Source organism: Heptranchias perlo, chromosome 27, assembly GCF_035084215.1.
Source record: "Heptranchias perlo isolate sHepPer1 chromosome 27, sHepPer1.hap1, whole genome shotgun sequence".
NCBI lineage: Eukaryota > Metazoa > Chordata > Chondrichthyes > Hexanchiformes > Hexanchidae > Heptranchias > Heptranchias perlo.
In genome coordinates, this window is record NC_090351.1 from 16,518,748 (window position 1) to 16,535,516 (window position 16,769).

General features: G+C 41.3%; 1 protein-coding gene across 3 annotated transcripts in view; it reads right to left on the minus strand.

The window, feature by feature from the left end:
- LOC137344431 (neuron navigator 1-like) overlaps positions 1 to 16,769 on the minus strand; it is a 420,186-nt gene that overhangs the window by 149,392 nt on the left and 254,025 nt on the right. For all 3 annotated transcript variants that reach the window (XM_068007396.1, XM_068007397.1, XM_068007398.1), the window contains one exon: positions 15,131 to 15,269. In XM_068007396.1, coding sequence (XP_067863497.1) covers positions 15,131 to 15,269 — 139 coding nt within the window. The remainder of the gene's footprint in view (positions 1 to 15,130; positions 15,270 to 16,769) is intronic.

Consider the following 16,769-nt stretch of genomic DNA (forward strand, 5'->3'; position numbering starts at 1 on the left):
CCAAGTGTAATGTATCCAAGTTTGCTGATGATACAAAGCTAGGTGGGAAAGTAAGCTGTGAGGAGGACACAAAGGGTCTGCAAAGGGATAAAGATAGGTTAATTCAATGGACAAGAAGGTGGCAGATGGAATATAATGTGGGGAAATGTGAAGTTATTCACTTTGGTAGGAAGAATAGAAAAACAGAATATTTTTTAAATGGTGAGAAACTATTAAACGTTGGTGTTCAAAGAGACTTGGGTATCCTCGTACAAGAAACACAAAAAGTTAGTATGCAGGTACAGCAAGGAATTAGAAAGGCAAATGGCATGTTGGTCTTTATTGCAAGGGGGTTGGAGTACAAGAGTAAGGAAGTCTTACTATAGTTGTACAGGGCATTGGTGAGACCTCACCTGGAGTACTGCGTATAGTTTTGGTCTCCTTATCTAAGGAAGGATATACTTGCCTTAGAGGCAGTGTAACAAAGGTTCACTAGATTAATTCCTGGGATTAGAGGGTTGTCCTATGAAGAGAGGTTGAGTAGAATGGGCCTATACTCTCTGGCGTTAAGAAGAATGAGAGGTGATCTCATTGAAACATATAAGATTATGAGGGGGCTTGACAGGGTAGATGCTGAGAGATTGTTTCCCCTGGCTAGAGAGTCTCGAACTAGGGGGCATACTCGCAGGATAAGGGGTCGGCCATTCAAGATGATGAGGAATTTCTTCACGCAGAGGGTTTTGAATCTTTGGAATTCTCTACCCCAGAGGGTTGTGGATGCTGAGTCACTGAATATATTCAAGGCTGAGATGAATAGATTTTTGGACTCTCGGGGCATCAAGGAATATGGGGATCAGGGGGGAAAGTGGAATTGAGATTGAAGATCAGCCATGATCTGATTGAATGGAGAAGCAGGCTCAAAGGGCCATATGGCCTTCTCCTGCCCCTATTTCTTATGTTCTTATGTTTCTTACAACAGAACAAGTTATCACAAGAATTTTTACAACTGCACAGATATTTTGGGGGTAATTTTAACCCCCAAGAATGGGTGGGTTGGGGGCGGGTGGGCAATAAAAAGTTAGTTTTTGGAGCAGACTGCTTCCCAGGTTCAACGTGCCCACTTCCGGATTTGACCCAGGTGCGTTTGGATGCGTGCTTGCAACAGAAGCCTGGTAGTCCCATCCCCACTTAAAGCCAGCGGGCCGATACTTAAAGGGGCAACGTACCTCATTGAGATAGTTGAGGCACTTAATTTTTTGTGCTTAGAAATGTAAAATGATTTTTACCTTACCTGCTCGGGTTTCCCATCGCTTCTGATTCACGTCAGGTGAAAGCAGGCGGGAAGGGCCGGATCCATGAAGTGAGTGCCTTTACTGCACTGCTTGTGAACCAAGAAGAGCAGGAATGCTTTATCGAGGCCCATTAAGCTCACCTGGCTGACAGGACCCCATGAATGACCGGCCCCTCCCCCCACTCCGATGGTGGACCCCCCCACCCCGATGAGGGACACCCTCCCTCTGATGCTGCCCCCCCCCCAATGCTGGACCCGCCCCCCCCCGATCTTCTGCTATGACCCACCTGATGTCATCCATGTCATCTCACCTCCCCCACCTCTCCGATTTCGTCCAGTGACTCATCCTTTGTCATTCTTCTCTTTGCTCCTCCACTGCTTCTACTCCTTCCTTTAATTTCACACAATAACCTGACTCACACTTCTCTTCTGACACTCCCTTTGCTTATTTTTGCTTTCTCCTCCCTATTTCTGCTCTTTTTCTACCTCTCCCTTCACTCTCTCCCTCTATGTCTCTCTTACAGTAAAATATTCCTCCAATCCCAGCATCCTTTCATTACTGTACTTTCTCCTTTCCTTCTTGAAAATGATTCCACAATTTATAATTTATCCCTCAATTACCTTTAATCCCAGCCACCGGTTTTTAACATTTGTGGTATTTCCAATAAAGATTGATTCACCGGGGAAGCCCCAACAGGTACTGGCCTGTTTGACTACCAAAAGCTCTGGAACTTCAGGCTCCTGAGCTAACCATTTTTTTCAGATTTCAGCTCACACATAGCGACAGTGAAACTAGCTTTAATATTAGTGTTAAAGCTGCTCAGATATAATGTTATTACTGTAATATAACTATAAACTATTAAAATACTTACATTTTAAAAAAAATTGCACATTGACTTCCCCAGTCTTTTCTTTTTTCTCATATTTTTTGTTAATTTTGCTGTTTAAACTTTAGTCTTGTTATTTCTAAATGTTATACACTATTTTAACTTTTCTGTTTCTCTTTTGAATCATTTAAAAATGATTTATGGCCCACTATCGCACTCTCCCTCCCTCCTCTCCGATTCGCAGCTCCTTTCCCTCCCAACAGGCAGCCAGCCTGTGAATCTGGCTCCCTGGCGTGTGGGAAACCCGGAAGCACAAGTACTTACCTTCAATTGAGTTGCGATCGCAGATTGCGACGCACTCAATTTGCTTCCAGGTTTCCCATACGGACATCTACCCACCTGGTCAATTCCCGGCTCCATGCTAAAATCACGCCCTTTGTTTTAAAAGCTGGCAAGGGAACTGAAACCCTGTAAACATTGACAATTGACTTTATCGCCTTTCATATCTTGATATCATATGCTGACATTTTTATATTCTTGTGCATTACTACATAAAGAAAATCATACTGGCTTAAAATGTAGTACACAATATTAAAAGATCACACCCTGGACACCTTGGATAATAAAAAAATGTTTTAAAACAGCAAAGTTGACCTCTATCAGAAAAGAGACAATCATCTTTTTCTTGCTGTGACTTATCATTTTGAGAGAAGGAGGGGATGAGACTGAGCTGTCTGTGTTTATATTTCCATGGGAAAAGAAACAGACAATTAAAATTTATAGTGCACTGAGTCAGCTCTGATAATATTTTCCACAAGTATGAAATGTCCTGTTACATTCAATGATATTATGATAAAAACATTTTACTGGTGAACATGAAGGCTTGGTACGTTGCAAAAAGCAACACTGACAAGCTTCCAAAACTTACAAATACTGGTTTACTTTATTTTGCTTTATTAAACTCAGATTAATGTTGCTGAAGACTCAGCATGTGCTTGATAATAATATTTCAAATTTTTATTGGTCTTGGCAGATATTAAATTTGTAAGCCAGAATTATGTGGAAAATTTGAGCACTCAGCGTCAAAGCACAAATCAGCCAATGTCGCTTCAATCTGGAGAAGAACGAATTACATTTTAGAAAGAAGAAAATGGTGTTCTATTGGTTATGAAAAAATACTAGTGTTGAAAAAATACTTTCTGTACAGCACTTGGTTCAGGAAACTTCAGAGATGCAACAAAATATAAGGGCCTGGAGTTTCCTTCTCATTGGCTCCCAGATGCACACGTAATCTGGGCGCAAACAAATTACGTGGCTTAAAAGAATTTGGGCGTAAGTGCATAACGAAAATACACCCCAGTCTCCTCAATCTTTTACATCTGTCCAACAAACCTTCTGTCCGATCGAATTTCCACCCACAAAACTGGCCACACCCCCGACTCTCAAATGCGAGTATCCTCCAATTGCGCTTGTTCGGGGATCTCTCAACATCGCGACCAGATTTCCCGGGCAGCAGAACAATGAGCCATTTTTCTGGTCTTTTAATTGAAATTTTATCAGCGTTTTAAAAAAAAAATTCTCACTGAGACCTGCTCTGTATTTTTTGTTTCACTTAATGCATTGTTATGGCATAAGTGTAAGTCACATTAAAAATTGAAAAACTTCCCCGATTGCCGATTCTTAACTATGCTGTGCCTGATGTACATGAATGATAGGTGAATGAGCTGAAATTTAAATTTTAAGACTCAAAGAAGAAATATGCTGATGTGGGCTCAGTGTTTTGTCAGGACCCATTTGTTTCTGCTGATTGATACCCACTTTAAGTTTCAGTATATTCCAATGAGATTGGGAGGATACTTGGGCATAATTTGACATCAGCAAAATGGGCATAAAACTGGGTGCCTTTCTGGGTCTAATTTCCGGTTTGTGCCCAAGGAGGAAACTCCAGGCTAAGCAGTCGAGGGAACTTCAGGGGCAGTTCTAGGTATTAGAGCAGGGGGATAACCCGAGTCAAAAAAAAATACATGGGTGGGCATGGGAATGTGTCGCCTTCATCTCTTTCCTACAATGACTGCACCTACAGAACCCTTGGCAAAGGTTTTTGTGTGCCTATTTATTTGTACATTTTTCCTTTATTTTGTTTCAAGCAACAAAACATTATAAACATATGGATTACATGTTGAAATAGGAAATAGGAAAAGTATAGACTTTTAAGTTTAAAATTTTCAAGCACTTTTCTTTTACAAGAGAGAGAAGTTAGAGACTGGTTTTCACACTGAATGTATTTGTGGTTCCCACTCAAACTAATCCACGCTATGTAAGATAAAACACAACTATAGCATGCAGACTAATCAGTTGATACCCAAACACAATTTTAATTTTCACAATATTCTGATTTGTCAAAACCTTCTATAGAATACAGCTGGTTACTTAAGAACTGAAGCACTATTCTGAGACACTTACAAAAGTAAGAGTTTTAGCATTCACAAAACAGATATAAATTATATGATATATTTATCAAATTCTTCTTTTTATATATTTTATGCTCATTCAAGTTTTTGTGGAAATTCTCGGCAGAAAATATGTCCAAGTTGCATAGTAGAAATGATCATGAAAGTCCTGTTCTTAATCACACTATTAGATTTGGAGCTATTAAAAAGGTTTTCCATGGCTTGAGTGGTAGGGTAGCATTTCATACCAGTAATTTCCCACTCAGTAAGCTGCCGATTTCAGTTATGTTCTTGGGGTCAGATGCTGCAACTAGGCTCATCGTTGAAAAGGCCATTGTTTTCACGGAAGAGGTTCTTGAGCTTTGATATGATTTATATCACTGTGTTGTGTGTTAGCAAAGAAAAAGTTTGTTAGACACAATGGGGCCAGTTCTTGTTTTGAGTGCACCACTGGGCGGACGTTGGGCGGACGATTGCACCGCCCGCCGAATTTTAATTTTAACTGCCAGCACTGACAGGCAGCTCGCCGAATGGGAGGCAGGAAATCTGGCAGCTCCTCCGTATAGCCGAGCCGAAAGTAGGCTCTTAAAGGGGGATGGAGACTACCACGGGGAGGGGAACGGAGAAACCGGCAACGGGTCAGAAGAGTTTTGAGCGGCCAGGAGCAACATTCACACTCCCCCAGGGGGAACAAAAATCAGTGCCACAGCTTTTACCCCCTGTTTTAAGAGTGAGCTGTACCGTAGGACCCATCTTTGCATATTTAAGTGGGCTCCCACCTGTTTTGGACGGGAATACTGCTGGCCTGATTCCTGGACTATTCCAAAATCACGCCGGACTGGACACCAATGGGAACAGGTTGGTAAATAGTGCACTATGATTTATGTGGGGCCAAGAGAAGCATTCTCTGGTAGTCATCATAAACATAGCATTACAGGAATTGGTAGAAATGCAATTTGAAGCAATTAATCCATTTACTGAACGCAAAATCAGTTGAGGTTCTAACACATTGGTTCTCAAAGTTTGGAACGTGGAGAGGAGCCAGAATTGACACCCTATTATTTTTACCATGCTGTGAAAGATGCTGGATTGATTGTTCCTGAATCCATGTCAAACAATTGCCTGCCCACTACCTATGCTCCTTCACCTCTCTGCCATACTCTCTCGCCTACTTAATCATAAAAACATAAGAAATAGGAGCAGGGTAGGCCATCCGGCCCCTCGCGACTGCTCTGCCATTCAACAAGATCATGGCTGATCTTCTACCTCAACACCGTTTTCCCGCACTATCCCATATCCCTCGATGCCTTTAATATCTAGAAATCCATCGATCTCTGTTTTGAATGTACTCAATGACTGAGCCTCCACAGTCCTCTGGGGTAGAGAATTCCAAAGATTCACCACCCTCTGAGTGAAGAAATTTCTCCTCATCTCAGTCCTTATTCTGAGACTGTAACCCCTGGTTCTAGACTCCCCAGCCAGAGGAAACATTCTCCCTGCATCTACCCTGTCGAGCCCTGTAAGAATTTTGTATGTTTCAATGAGATCACCTCTCATTCTTCTAAACTCTAGAGAATACAGGCCTAGTCTACTCAATCTCTCCTCATACGACAATTCCGCCATCCCAGGAATGAGTCTGGTGAACCTTTGTTGCACTCCCTCTATGGCAAGTATTTCTTAGGTAAGGAGACCAAAAATTGTACACAATACTCAAGGTGCGGTCTCACCAAGGCCCTATATAATTGCAGTAAGTCATTTTTGCTCCTGTACTCAAATCCCCTTGTAATAAAGGCCAACATATCATTTGCCTTCCCAATTGCTTGCTGCACCTGCACGTTAGCTTTCAGTGACTCATGTACAAGGACACCCAGGTCCCTTTGAACATCAAATTTCCCAATCTCTCACCATTTAAAAAATACTCTGCGTTTCTGTTTTTACGACCAAAGTGGATAACTTCACATTTTTCCACATTATATTCCATCTGTTCTTGCCCACTCACTTAGCCTGTCTATATCCCCTTGAAGCCTCTGTGCATCCTCCTCACAACTCACATTCCCACCTAGTTTTGTGTCATCAGCAAATTTGGAAATATTACATTTGGTCCCCTCATCCAAATCATTGATATAGATTGCGTTTAGCTGGGGCCCAAGCACGATTCCTGCCATACCCCACTAGTCACAGTCTGCCAACCTGAAAAAGACCCGTTTATTCCTACTCTCTGTTTTTTGTCTGTTAACCAATTCTCAATCCATGCCAGTATATTGCCCCCAATTCCATGTGCTCTAACTTTATTTACTGACCTCCTGTGTGGGACCTTATCGAAAGCCTTCTGAAAATCCAAATACACCGCATCCACTGGTTCCCCCTTATCTATTCTACTAGTTACATCCTCAAAGAACTCCAATAGGTTTGTCAAACATGATTTCCCTTTCATAAATCCATGTTGACTCTGCCAAGTCCTATTATTATTTTCTAATTGTCCTGTTATCACATCCTTTATAATAGATTCTAGCATTTTCCTTACTACTGATGTCAGGCTAACCATCTGTAGTTCCCTGTATTCTCTCTCCCTCCTTTCTTAAATAGTGGGGTTACATTTGCTACCCTCCAATCTGCAGGAACCATTCCAGAATTTATAGAATTTTGGAAGATAACAACCAATGCATCCATTATTTCTATAGCCACCTCTTTCAAAACCCTGGGATGTAGATCATCAGGTCCTTGGCATTTATCGACTTTCAGTCCCATTAATTTCTCCAGTACTTTTTTTTTACTAATACTAATTTCTTTCAGTTCTAATTCTCACCAGACCCTTGGTTCTCTAGTATTTCCGGGAGGTTTTTTGTGTCTTCTTCCGTGAAGACAGGCACAAAGTATTTGTTTCATTTCTCTGCCATTTCCTTATTCCCCATCTCTGTCTGTAAGGGACCCACATTTGCCTTTGCCAGTCTTTTCCTTTTTACATACCGACAGAAGCTTTCACAGTTCGTTTTTATGTTTCTTGCTAGTTTACTCTCATGTCCTATTTTCCCTTTCTTTATCAATTTCTTGGTCCTCCTTTGCTGAATTCTAAAATGCTCCCAATCCTCAGGCTTCTTGTCCGTGCGGTGTCTGCTCTCCAGCCCGCAGCCCGGCAGTTAAAATGGAGCTAGGAACTTACCCACTGTCTTCACGCCCTGAACTGGCTGACTGCAATTTTAAATTGCACTCGTCTAAAACCGGTGTTGCTCTTTCTTAATTGTGCGGATCAGACTCCGATGACATCATTGAGGCCTGACTGCAATATTAACCTTAGGCCTGAGCAAGGGAGCAGTAGTGGCTTCCTCGCTAGGGCAAACTTGCTGGGAGCTAGTTCGACGGTCAGAAGAGCCACGAGTAAATTTCAATTTTTAAATTTTTTTGAAAAGTTTTCTTTATGGGCCAGGAGCAGCAGAAGTGCCACTCCGGGCACCACAAGGAAATCTTGAGCCTCCCCTGCCCCGGGCTTACCCCCTTCCCCGACTGCTACCCAAACCCTCAGCCCGGTACACTTACCTGACTGCTGGGGATCGTTCCTTTGCTGTCTCTGGCAGGTACCTCCTGCTGCCCGCATTCCTGCTCCCACCTGGGTTCGGGCAGGAATCATTATGGGAGCAAGGCCCGGAAGCTAAAACCTTCTTGGGCTTCAGGTGGTGGCAGCATGTGAGCTTGCCACTCACCCCGGGGCTCCCGTGCACTGATCCTACCTCCCGATAAAATCGCTCCTGCACAAGCAGACACAGTTTTATTGTACAGGATCTTTGAAATTTCTTGACTCAATGTGCTGGCAATATCCTGTCTAAAAACCTTGCAGAGTTGTTTCCAATAGAGAAAAATGATTGAAGGAAAAATGACGTCAACTGAAATATAAATGAAAGTAAACAAAAAATAACAAAAATCAAAATAAAATCTCAAGCCCTCTTCACAGGAGAGAAGGTCTGGAAATGCTGCACATCACAAAGTTACAGCCAGGGATGTAATGATGAACTGCAATGTGATTTAGAAGTCAAGGGTCATTGCTGGGGCAACCGAAAGGGAGTTCTACGCTTGATCTAATCTGCAAAATGGAAATGATAGGCAAAGTCTTAAAAAGATCTATTCCTTAAATAATCCATAGGGGCTAAAGACAAATCACTAGTTAAAACACTCAAGGTGTTTGCCAGTGCACTCACTCTTGCGGACCAATCTTCAATTCAGATGCTCAATTTCTGCCATCCGAAGTTTCCTAGAATATCTGAGCACAATCCCTCACCGTATTTTTATTATAATCTAAGCTGAAGCAGAAAAGTACGAGCACCGTTTTGGGGTACATTATTTGTGCAAATTTGATGACAAAGCTCTTCAGAACTATTTGATGTGGGTGATTGAAAGAAATGATATGACACAGGGTTGCACACAGTGTGGGCTGGATTTTCCATGTCGCTAGCACCTATTTGCAAGCAGTAGTGGGGTGATTAGGATAAAGAAATGGGTTTTTGGGTGCCATTCTGCTGGATCCATGGTGTCAGCTACCATTTCCAGGATCGCTTGCTCTAGGTAAAGCAGGAGATTTGAAAAATTTAAACACTGCCGACCAGGATACTGTGCAGCAGGCTCTGCAGCTATTCTCCTCTCCCTCCAAGGCGGGAGACCCAGCAGTAGTGGAAATATCAACCAGTGTCCTCCAATAGTATGCTAATGAGCCTGACTCCAGGACATGTATCAGGGTCAAGGTAAAGAGAGACGGGTAGGTGCAATGCAAAAATCTAGGCCAGTGAATTTTTCTTTTGAATGGAGACACTGAGCAGAGACTCTGCTTCCCCAGTGGGAGATAAGAACAAGATGAAGATGACTCAACCCATGGCTCAATCCTAAATGATCTTGAACAACTCACTGTTAATGACTAAAAGGAAAACTTCATATGCAGGAAACGATTACACAGCAGGTTTTGTTCCTGGCTTTTCTCCCAAGGAATGGTAGATGACTCAGGGAGAATTTAAAGCTATTATGAATAGTATTTGATATATTGGGGCAGAAGTTGGTTTGGGACCGGCCCAGACTTGGCGCTGCGTGAGCACCGTGCACCCTAGCCGAGAGGCCGACCCAAAATTGGGCCTCGGGCATCATTAACATTTTATGCGTAAGCTGCCAACGCCTGCTGTGCCTCCATAGGCAGCTCGCACATTTGAGGAGTCCTAGGACAGGGATTCAAGCAGGCAACAGGAGGTTAATCAAGATTACAGAAGAATCTGGGGGTCGGGTGGCTCCACAGGAAGGTTTTTGTAAGAAGTTGAATTAAAAATCGTACTTTTAGTTGGCGGCCACTGAAGAATCCTGAGCAGGGGCAAGGCCGCTGCCCAATTTCAGTGAGGGGACATAAAACAGGCATTAGGCCCCTCATTTATATATGTATGGCACCTAACACCTGGTTTAGGTGACAGCCAGGGATGCCTGAAAAATGGCACGAACCAATTTTGGGTCGGATTTTTTTTAAGGCATCCTTGAGGTGCAGGATGTTGATCCCCAAAATTAGACCTCATTGCGCCTGTTTTACGCACTTAAAATGGGTGCAGCAAGGTCCAATTTCTACACCACTACGTTTTTCTATCAATTTATGGAAAATCAACCAAATGATGTATTATTAGTATAGTTTTAATCCAAGGATAGAAATAGTAAATGATTGAGTTTACAAGAAATCACAGGCGGATAACCAACCCGCTCTCAGGAGGAGGATCGGGCATTAAAAGCTTTTAAGGGGGCTGCAGGCGTCCATTTTCAAAATGTTTTTGATTTTAGCCCCTGGGGGCCGGGATTCCCGAGCCTTCTACTTCATGCCACGTGAGAGGAGGCGAGAAAGCCCGAAACTGTGGGTAAATGCCCTTATAGCACTGCTTGTGGGCCCGGAGGAGCAGGAGTGCTTCCCCCAAGCCCAACAAGCCTACCTGCAGCAACCTCCCCACAATCTCCGATCCCCCCGCTACGATCTCCGATCCCCCCGACAATCTCTGACCCTGCGATGACCCCAGACCCCTTCCCCATCTAACACTTACCTGATCACGTCCTCTTCCTTCCTCTTCTCTCGTCTGACTGAGAACCAGTCTGTCAATCAGGCTGGCCTGTTGGGCGGGAAATCGGCAAAAAAAAACGATGTCCTTACGTCAAAATGGTAAGGATGTCCGAGAAACCTGTACTTCCGAGTTATCTGTCAGGAATTCCACCCCCCCCTCCGCTCCCTTCCCGGCTCCGGGCTAAAATCATGCCCATAATGTCGACTTGTGAGGTCACTGGAGCAGAACAAAACTGCATCACATCAGGGTGAGTTCTACACAAAAGTCTGTTGCCAGAATCTTTGTAACTAACAGCTTCAAAGTATTAAACACAATCACAAGAGACAAATATCTTTCTTTGGAACAATCTACCAGTTCAACAGAATGCAACTTTCCCTTTAAGATACTGTAAATTCTGAAATATAGGTTGTATAATACTCAGTCTCATTATTGATAAAGTTAGTGCAAGATGTAAACTTTAAATAAAAGCAGCATTATCAGCACTTAACTGCTATTTTGTTAGCTTGTTGACAGCCTCAAGTACAGACCCAAATCTGCTCTTTCACACGAGTGATAAATTGTTGCGAAGTTTCCCTGAGGCGTTATCTGACTGGAAACTCCAGTTTCTAAGCTGCAATATCCTGAGAACTTCTGCCCAATTCTACTACTATTAACAGTCTCTCACCCAAGTAGGTCAACACATTCTTCAACATCAAAACCAAGCAGCCTGAAGCAGATTTGTGATTTTTTTTTACCTTCAACTAAAGCAGCCGAAAATGCCTCATCCAGACGAAAATTATTCACTGACTTTAGGCTGGATACATGAAGCTTTAGAACGACGACCAGTTCAACAACTTGTAAAACTAATAGGTGGGCGGTGGAAGCCACAAATATAGTAACTGTTGATAACTGGAGGTTTTTCCCCTCCCTTCTGTTTTAATGGAAAAGATTTCTATGCTCAAAATGGAGGACATATTTAGAGGTTTCTACAAGTTAGTTCATTAAGGAATGTGATTTTGCCATGTACATAGTCTGTAATTTAGATTATGCCTTTTGAAAAAAACATTGGCAGATGCTGCTGCCATTCAATCATCAGTGAAAGCAACTTAACAAAGAAGCTGTGGCCACTTACTTTGGATGGCAGTATCTAATTACTACATTTCACTCCAATAGTCATAATGCCAAACTTCACTTTTATTATCAGTTAAATCCTTTGTCCAAAGATTTTAAAAAGAGAACAAATGGACTAGCATCACTGCACATCATTGAATGTTTGTTGCTGTGGATGCTATTTATACTGCCCCTCCTCTCTAAATCCATTTGACGATAGAGTTCCATACTTTCCCTTCCTTGCAAATGTGAATTCAATCATCCTACATGCTATCCAATCACCAGACATGTATGTGCTATATCTACAGTGGCGCAATAACTGATTCTGACTTCTCTGTCATATTTTAAATAGAACTGAAACTCGCCCATTAAAGAATATTCAAAATAAATGAGTAGTAGCATTTCATTTTGCACTATACATCATAAATCGGATGTTCAAATTATATTAAACATAAACAGGGGCTGATTTTCCTGATCTTCGCCCCTGGGAATGCCCATTCCATGAGTACGAAGGTCATGAAAAAGGGGCGGAGACCCCAATCTCTGTGTCTCCACCCCCTTTATTTTAGCCCTGGAGCATGCCTTTGGCTTAGTGGTAGCATTCCAACCTTTGAGTTAGAAGGTGCAGGGTTTGAATCCCGCTCCAGACAGTCCCGGTGACTGGAGACCGGAGCTCCAGCTCTGAATTTTGGATTGACATCCAGCAGCATATTCGTATCTGGTGGGTGTAGGCGGCCCCACTCATCATATGGGTTGTGGGAGCTCGTGGAGGACTGACCACCTCATCGGCTGGGATAAAGCTGTTTATGGCCATGGAAGGAGTGTTAACATCACACTCTGTCAGACTGTAATCAGCCTGCAAATCCTTCCACTACTTCACAACTATTTTCCAAGGGAAGAGTGTGAAGATATGAAAACAACAACTTTAGCCCCATGATTTCTGCAGGGGGAGGGGGGTGGCAGGTGGAGGGGAGGCAGAGCTGGGCCTGCGTCTGCTATAGGTGCAGGCCTAGTGCTGTCCTGTAAAGAAGGTGAAGGAGGTGTTCCCAGCCTCCTCTTTCTCTTACAGTTGCATTCATGGGGCATCTAGACACACGGTGCTCCAAGATAATGGCAGACTTGTAAATCATCTGCTGTCAGATGGGGCCAAAGTCCAGTGCCAGACCACTTGATTAAATAACCAATGCAGCAATAGTTTAGAACATGCTGCTTTAGCAGCAGTTAATAGTGCCACCTGTCTGCACATATTCAGTTTCCTTGATTTTTTTTTCTATAATTTATATAACTAATTTCATTCAAAGCACTTCAAATCAAGGTTCAATTCAAAGCCCTTCATCATGGCCTGCCTTAGGGTTAAAAATGAACAGCTGACTATCCACACAATCAGACAGTGTAGTAGATGCAGATTTTCAACCCAATCACTGCTCCACTGCTACAACACCACTATTTAACTGTGGAACACCAAGATAAATTCTACATTTTAGTTTTTATTACTGTACTTGCACCAAGAAGTTTTAAATTAATTGTAAAATAACATGCAGTTAATTTACTTTATTTATATACAGACACTTGCAGAGTTAGTTGGCCAATGTTTTTTCAGACCTCTAACAAAATAAGCAGCCAGCTTTTATTTAGAACATTTACCATATTTAGAAATAAGGTTTCATTTTTATAAATTAAATATTTTAAAACAGAATTCTACATTGGCATATGGCAATTATGGGTTCCCATCTTGTTTCCTTAAGTTACTTAGGTGCATCCTACAAATGATTTAAATGTTTCATAAATTGGAATCTGGTGCTACTAATGGACCACAATATATACAACAACAGATGTCTGAACTTGTGTTACACTCTATCAGAATTTTCAGGCATCTGTTTTATACAATACAGTCTCTATCTCTTTCCTTCCCCCTCTTGCTCTCCCTGTAAGAACATAACAATGTAATTTAGCTATTTCATGCTTTATAAAAATAAAAATTAAACAGCTGGAATTTTAAATTGTGCTACTGACATATGCTCTCTCACAAAAATCACTGTACCAGTTTTGCACTGTCCTATTGTAATAAATTCACTGCACCTTTGCGTTACATGTCAATTACTTACAATTTAAGCCAAACACCTTCTGCTGTAACATAAAAAATGAGAACAGAACTATTTTGACCCCTAAATTGATGCTGCTGTTCATTTCATGATTACGGTCATTGCTCCCTGCAGTTCTACCACTTCAAAGGAAAAATAAAGCACTGGTTTGTTTCACTGTTTCCGAGATTTTCCTTCTGCTGTCTGGTTAAACTGTTCCTTCTAGCGATGTAATATTCTACTTCTAAAAGTCGCTACTTATCAGAGGTAGAAGTTTTGTTTCAAGATTAATGTTCTAATTGAAAGACCAGTACTAAAGAACAAACTTCTTTCCACACTTACTTACTTCTCCTATTGGTGTTTACAGCTTGCAAATTCACCCTCTGTAATACAGGTAGTGGACGTCAATCTTGGGAGACAACCTTCTTTCAATCCCAAATTGGAATAGTCATTTTAAAAATATGTGTATTTATATATGAAAGCACAACTGCTACAACTGGCAAATGTCTTTAGAATAGATTCCCGATTGCAGATGAGCAGTTACACGCAAATATAATCATTACTATATATGTTTTTCAAAAGTTAACATTAACACAGCTGTACTACTGTACAAATTTCTCTCTGCTTTTCGTTGTAACACACCCGGTTATAAATGGCCAATTGGCTGTCTTCCAAGTAGCACGTTATATGGCAAAGGAGCGCAAGGTTATATAATCTGTACAAAACTATGTAACTTCAGCCCCTTGCTCTAGCTTCCTATTTGCATGCAATGTCAATCATACCCCTTTGCCACTGTCTTGTTGTGTGCCAAAAACAAAGTGTTATAACACACTTCTTGGCTTGCACCCAAGTAGCACATTAGAACAAGAGGGGATTGTATAAAACAACAGTAATACAATACTTGGAAAAAAATCTGCACAAATAAAGGTGTGAGAGCTTGTTTCTGCACCGTAAAAAGGCTTGGGAAATGTATAGTTCTTTGTTTCTTTCATTAGTAATGTTGAGATATGCCACATCGTCACAAAAACATAAGGTGAGAAAACATGGCACAAATAAAGCATATTTTTTCATTGGCAGAATTATATTTATATTACTGTCTTTAAAAAGGCTGTTGGATAATATAATTGAAAATGAGCAGCATTAGGTTTTTTGAAAAGGTAAAGGCAAGAGTAGCAGCAGCAGTTACATTCTTGAAAATAACCCAGTTCTCCAATATCAAACAGTATCACAGCGATACAGGAATGACCTTGGAATCTGGCAACAATCTAGGTTGGTCTAAATTGTCCAGCGAAGGGGATATATAAAACCACCTCATGAACAGGTTATTACAACAGTATTTTCTTCTTACCGCTATCCCAGAATTTCTTCGGGAAGCAACAGGCGTAGTTGGATATGAGTTGAGGGACGAACTGGCATTTAAATCTTCAGAGCTAAGGTTGTCGGAGGTGTCACTGAGGCCACTGCTGACAGAGCTACTTTCATCCCAGCTGCAACAAACAAATGAAAATGAAGTTGAAAAGCATAATGAAAAGCAAAACTCATTACTCTTGAACAGTAATAGGCACTGACGCTTACAATACAATGTAAAGACCTCTGTTTTAAGATTTCCCGAGAATCTGCCAGTGTGCTATTTTAATCGCAATTTTTCATTTAACAGTCAAACACTTCATAGTCATTGTTGCAAAGATGACAAAAGATAAGTACAGATGAGAGACACCATTTGGCCCATCCAGCTCACCCGTCCACAGAAACCTACAATCCCCACAGCTGCACTGGACAATTATTACTCAATATGACCCAGTTACAGTAACAAGCCTCAATGGGGATCTAAATCTGCAATAAACCAAAGGTACTTAATCATGCTTGCTGAATCAATGCTTTCATCCACTACCTGAAGCTCCCATCATTTTGGCCTCCATTACCAGTGTGCTCATTAGTTCTGAAGAATGCACAACAATTCACTATATTAAATTACACAGTTACACCTATGCAGAACCCACATGAGTAGGATGCAAAAACAAAGGCAAGTACAAGATGCAAAGTCTGCATTTTAAGTAACTGGCCTTTGTCTCTAGAGGCCCAACTCTGGACTCAATTCCCCCTTCTTGGTCTTATTGCTGATTTTTGACATAAACTCTGTGGTATTAAATTATTTCTCAAATCATGTTTTTACAGAGTTCAAACTTGACATTTTTCTTCCCCATTTCTATACACTGTAGGATAGAAATGACTGTTAGTGGTTTTATTGCACAAATGCCTAATAAGATCAAATCAAAATCCCCTCTCCACTATTTTAATGGAGGCATTAGCCTATTTACTTTAAATGGGTAAATGCTTCCATTAAATTAACAGAGAGGACTTTGATTCAAGCAATTCAAGTGCTCACATGATAACATTACCAGCAATAGTTTCCATGTGATTAGATTTCCTGTATTATCACATGGAAATTAATAATCAAGTAATGAATTAGGTGCAAATAAGTTTTAAAAGTATGTTGCAGCACTGCAAGCAAAATAGCTGAGATGATGACCTCAAGAGCCATAGGCTGGTAGACACAAAAGCCTATATTTTATGATTGACATTATTTTCATGTCACTGGTAACAAATTTAAAATAAAATGACACTGATTGAACAATTTAGGATAAAATATAGAAATGGATCTTCTGATTAAGGATATCTCAAACGCACGAGCAGCCCAGTGGTACAGCATGTTGACAGGCTTTCACTGCAGTGTAACACATGGTGCATTTTTGGCTTGGGTAAGATGAGCAGTTAAGAAAGGAGGTCATTTACAGAAGAGAATTTAACCGCGTTCTCACATACCTTCTCATACACAGCTGAAAAGCACTACAGACAACTAGGTCAAGGATACCTGCCAAACTTACAGATATGTGCCAGAATCGAGAGGGATGCTGAGGACTGCCAAATCAAATGACTTATGTAGATGGGAAAAGGAGAACTGACAGCCATAAAGCGATACCTCAATC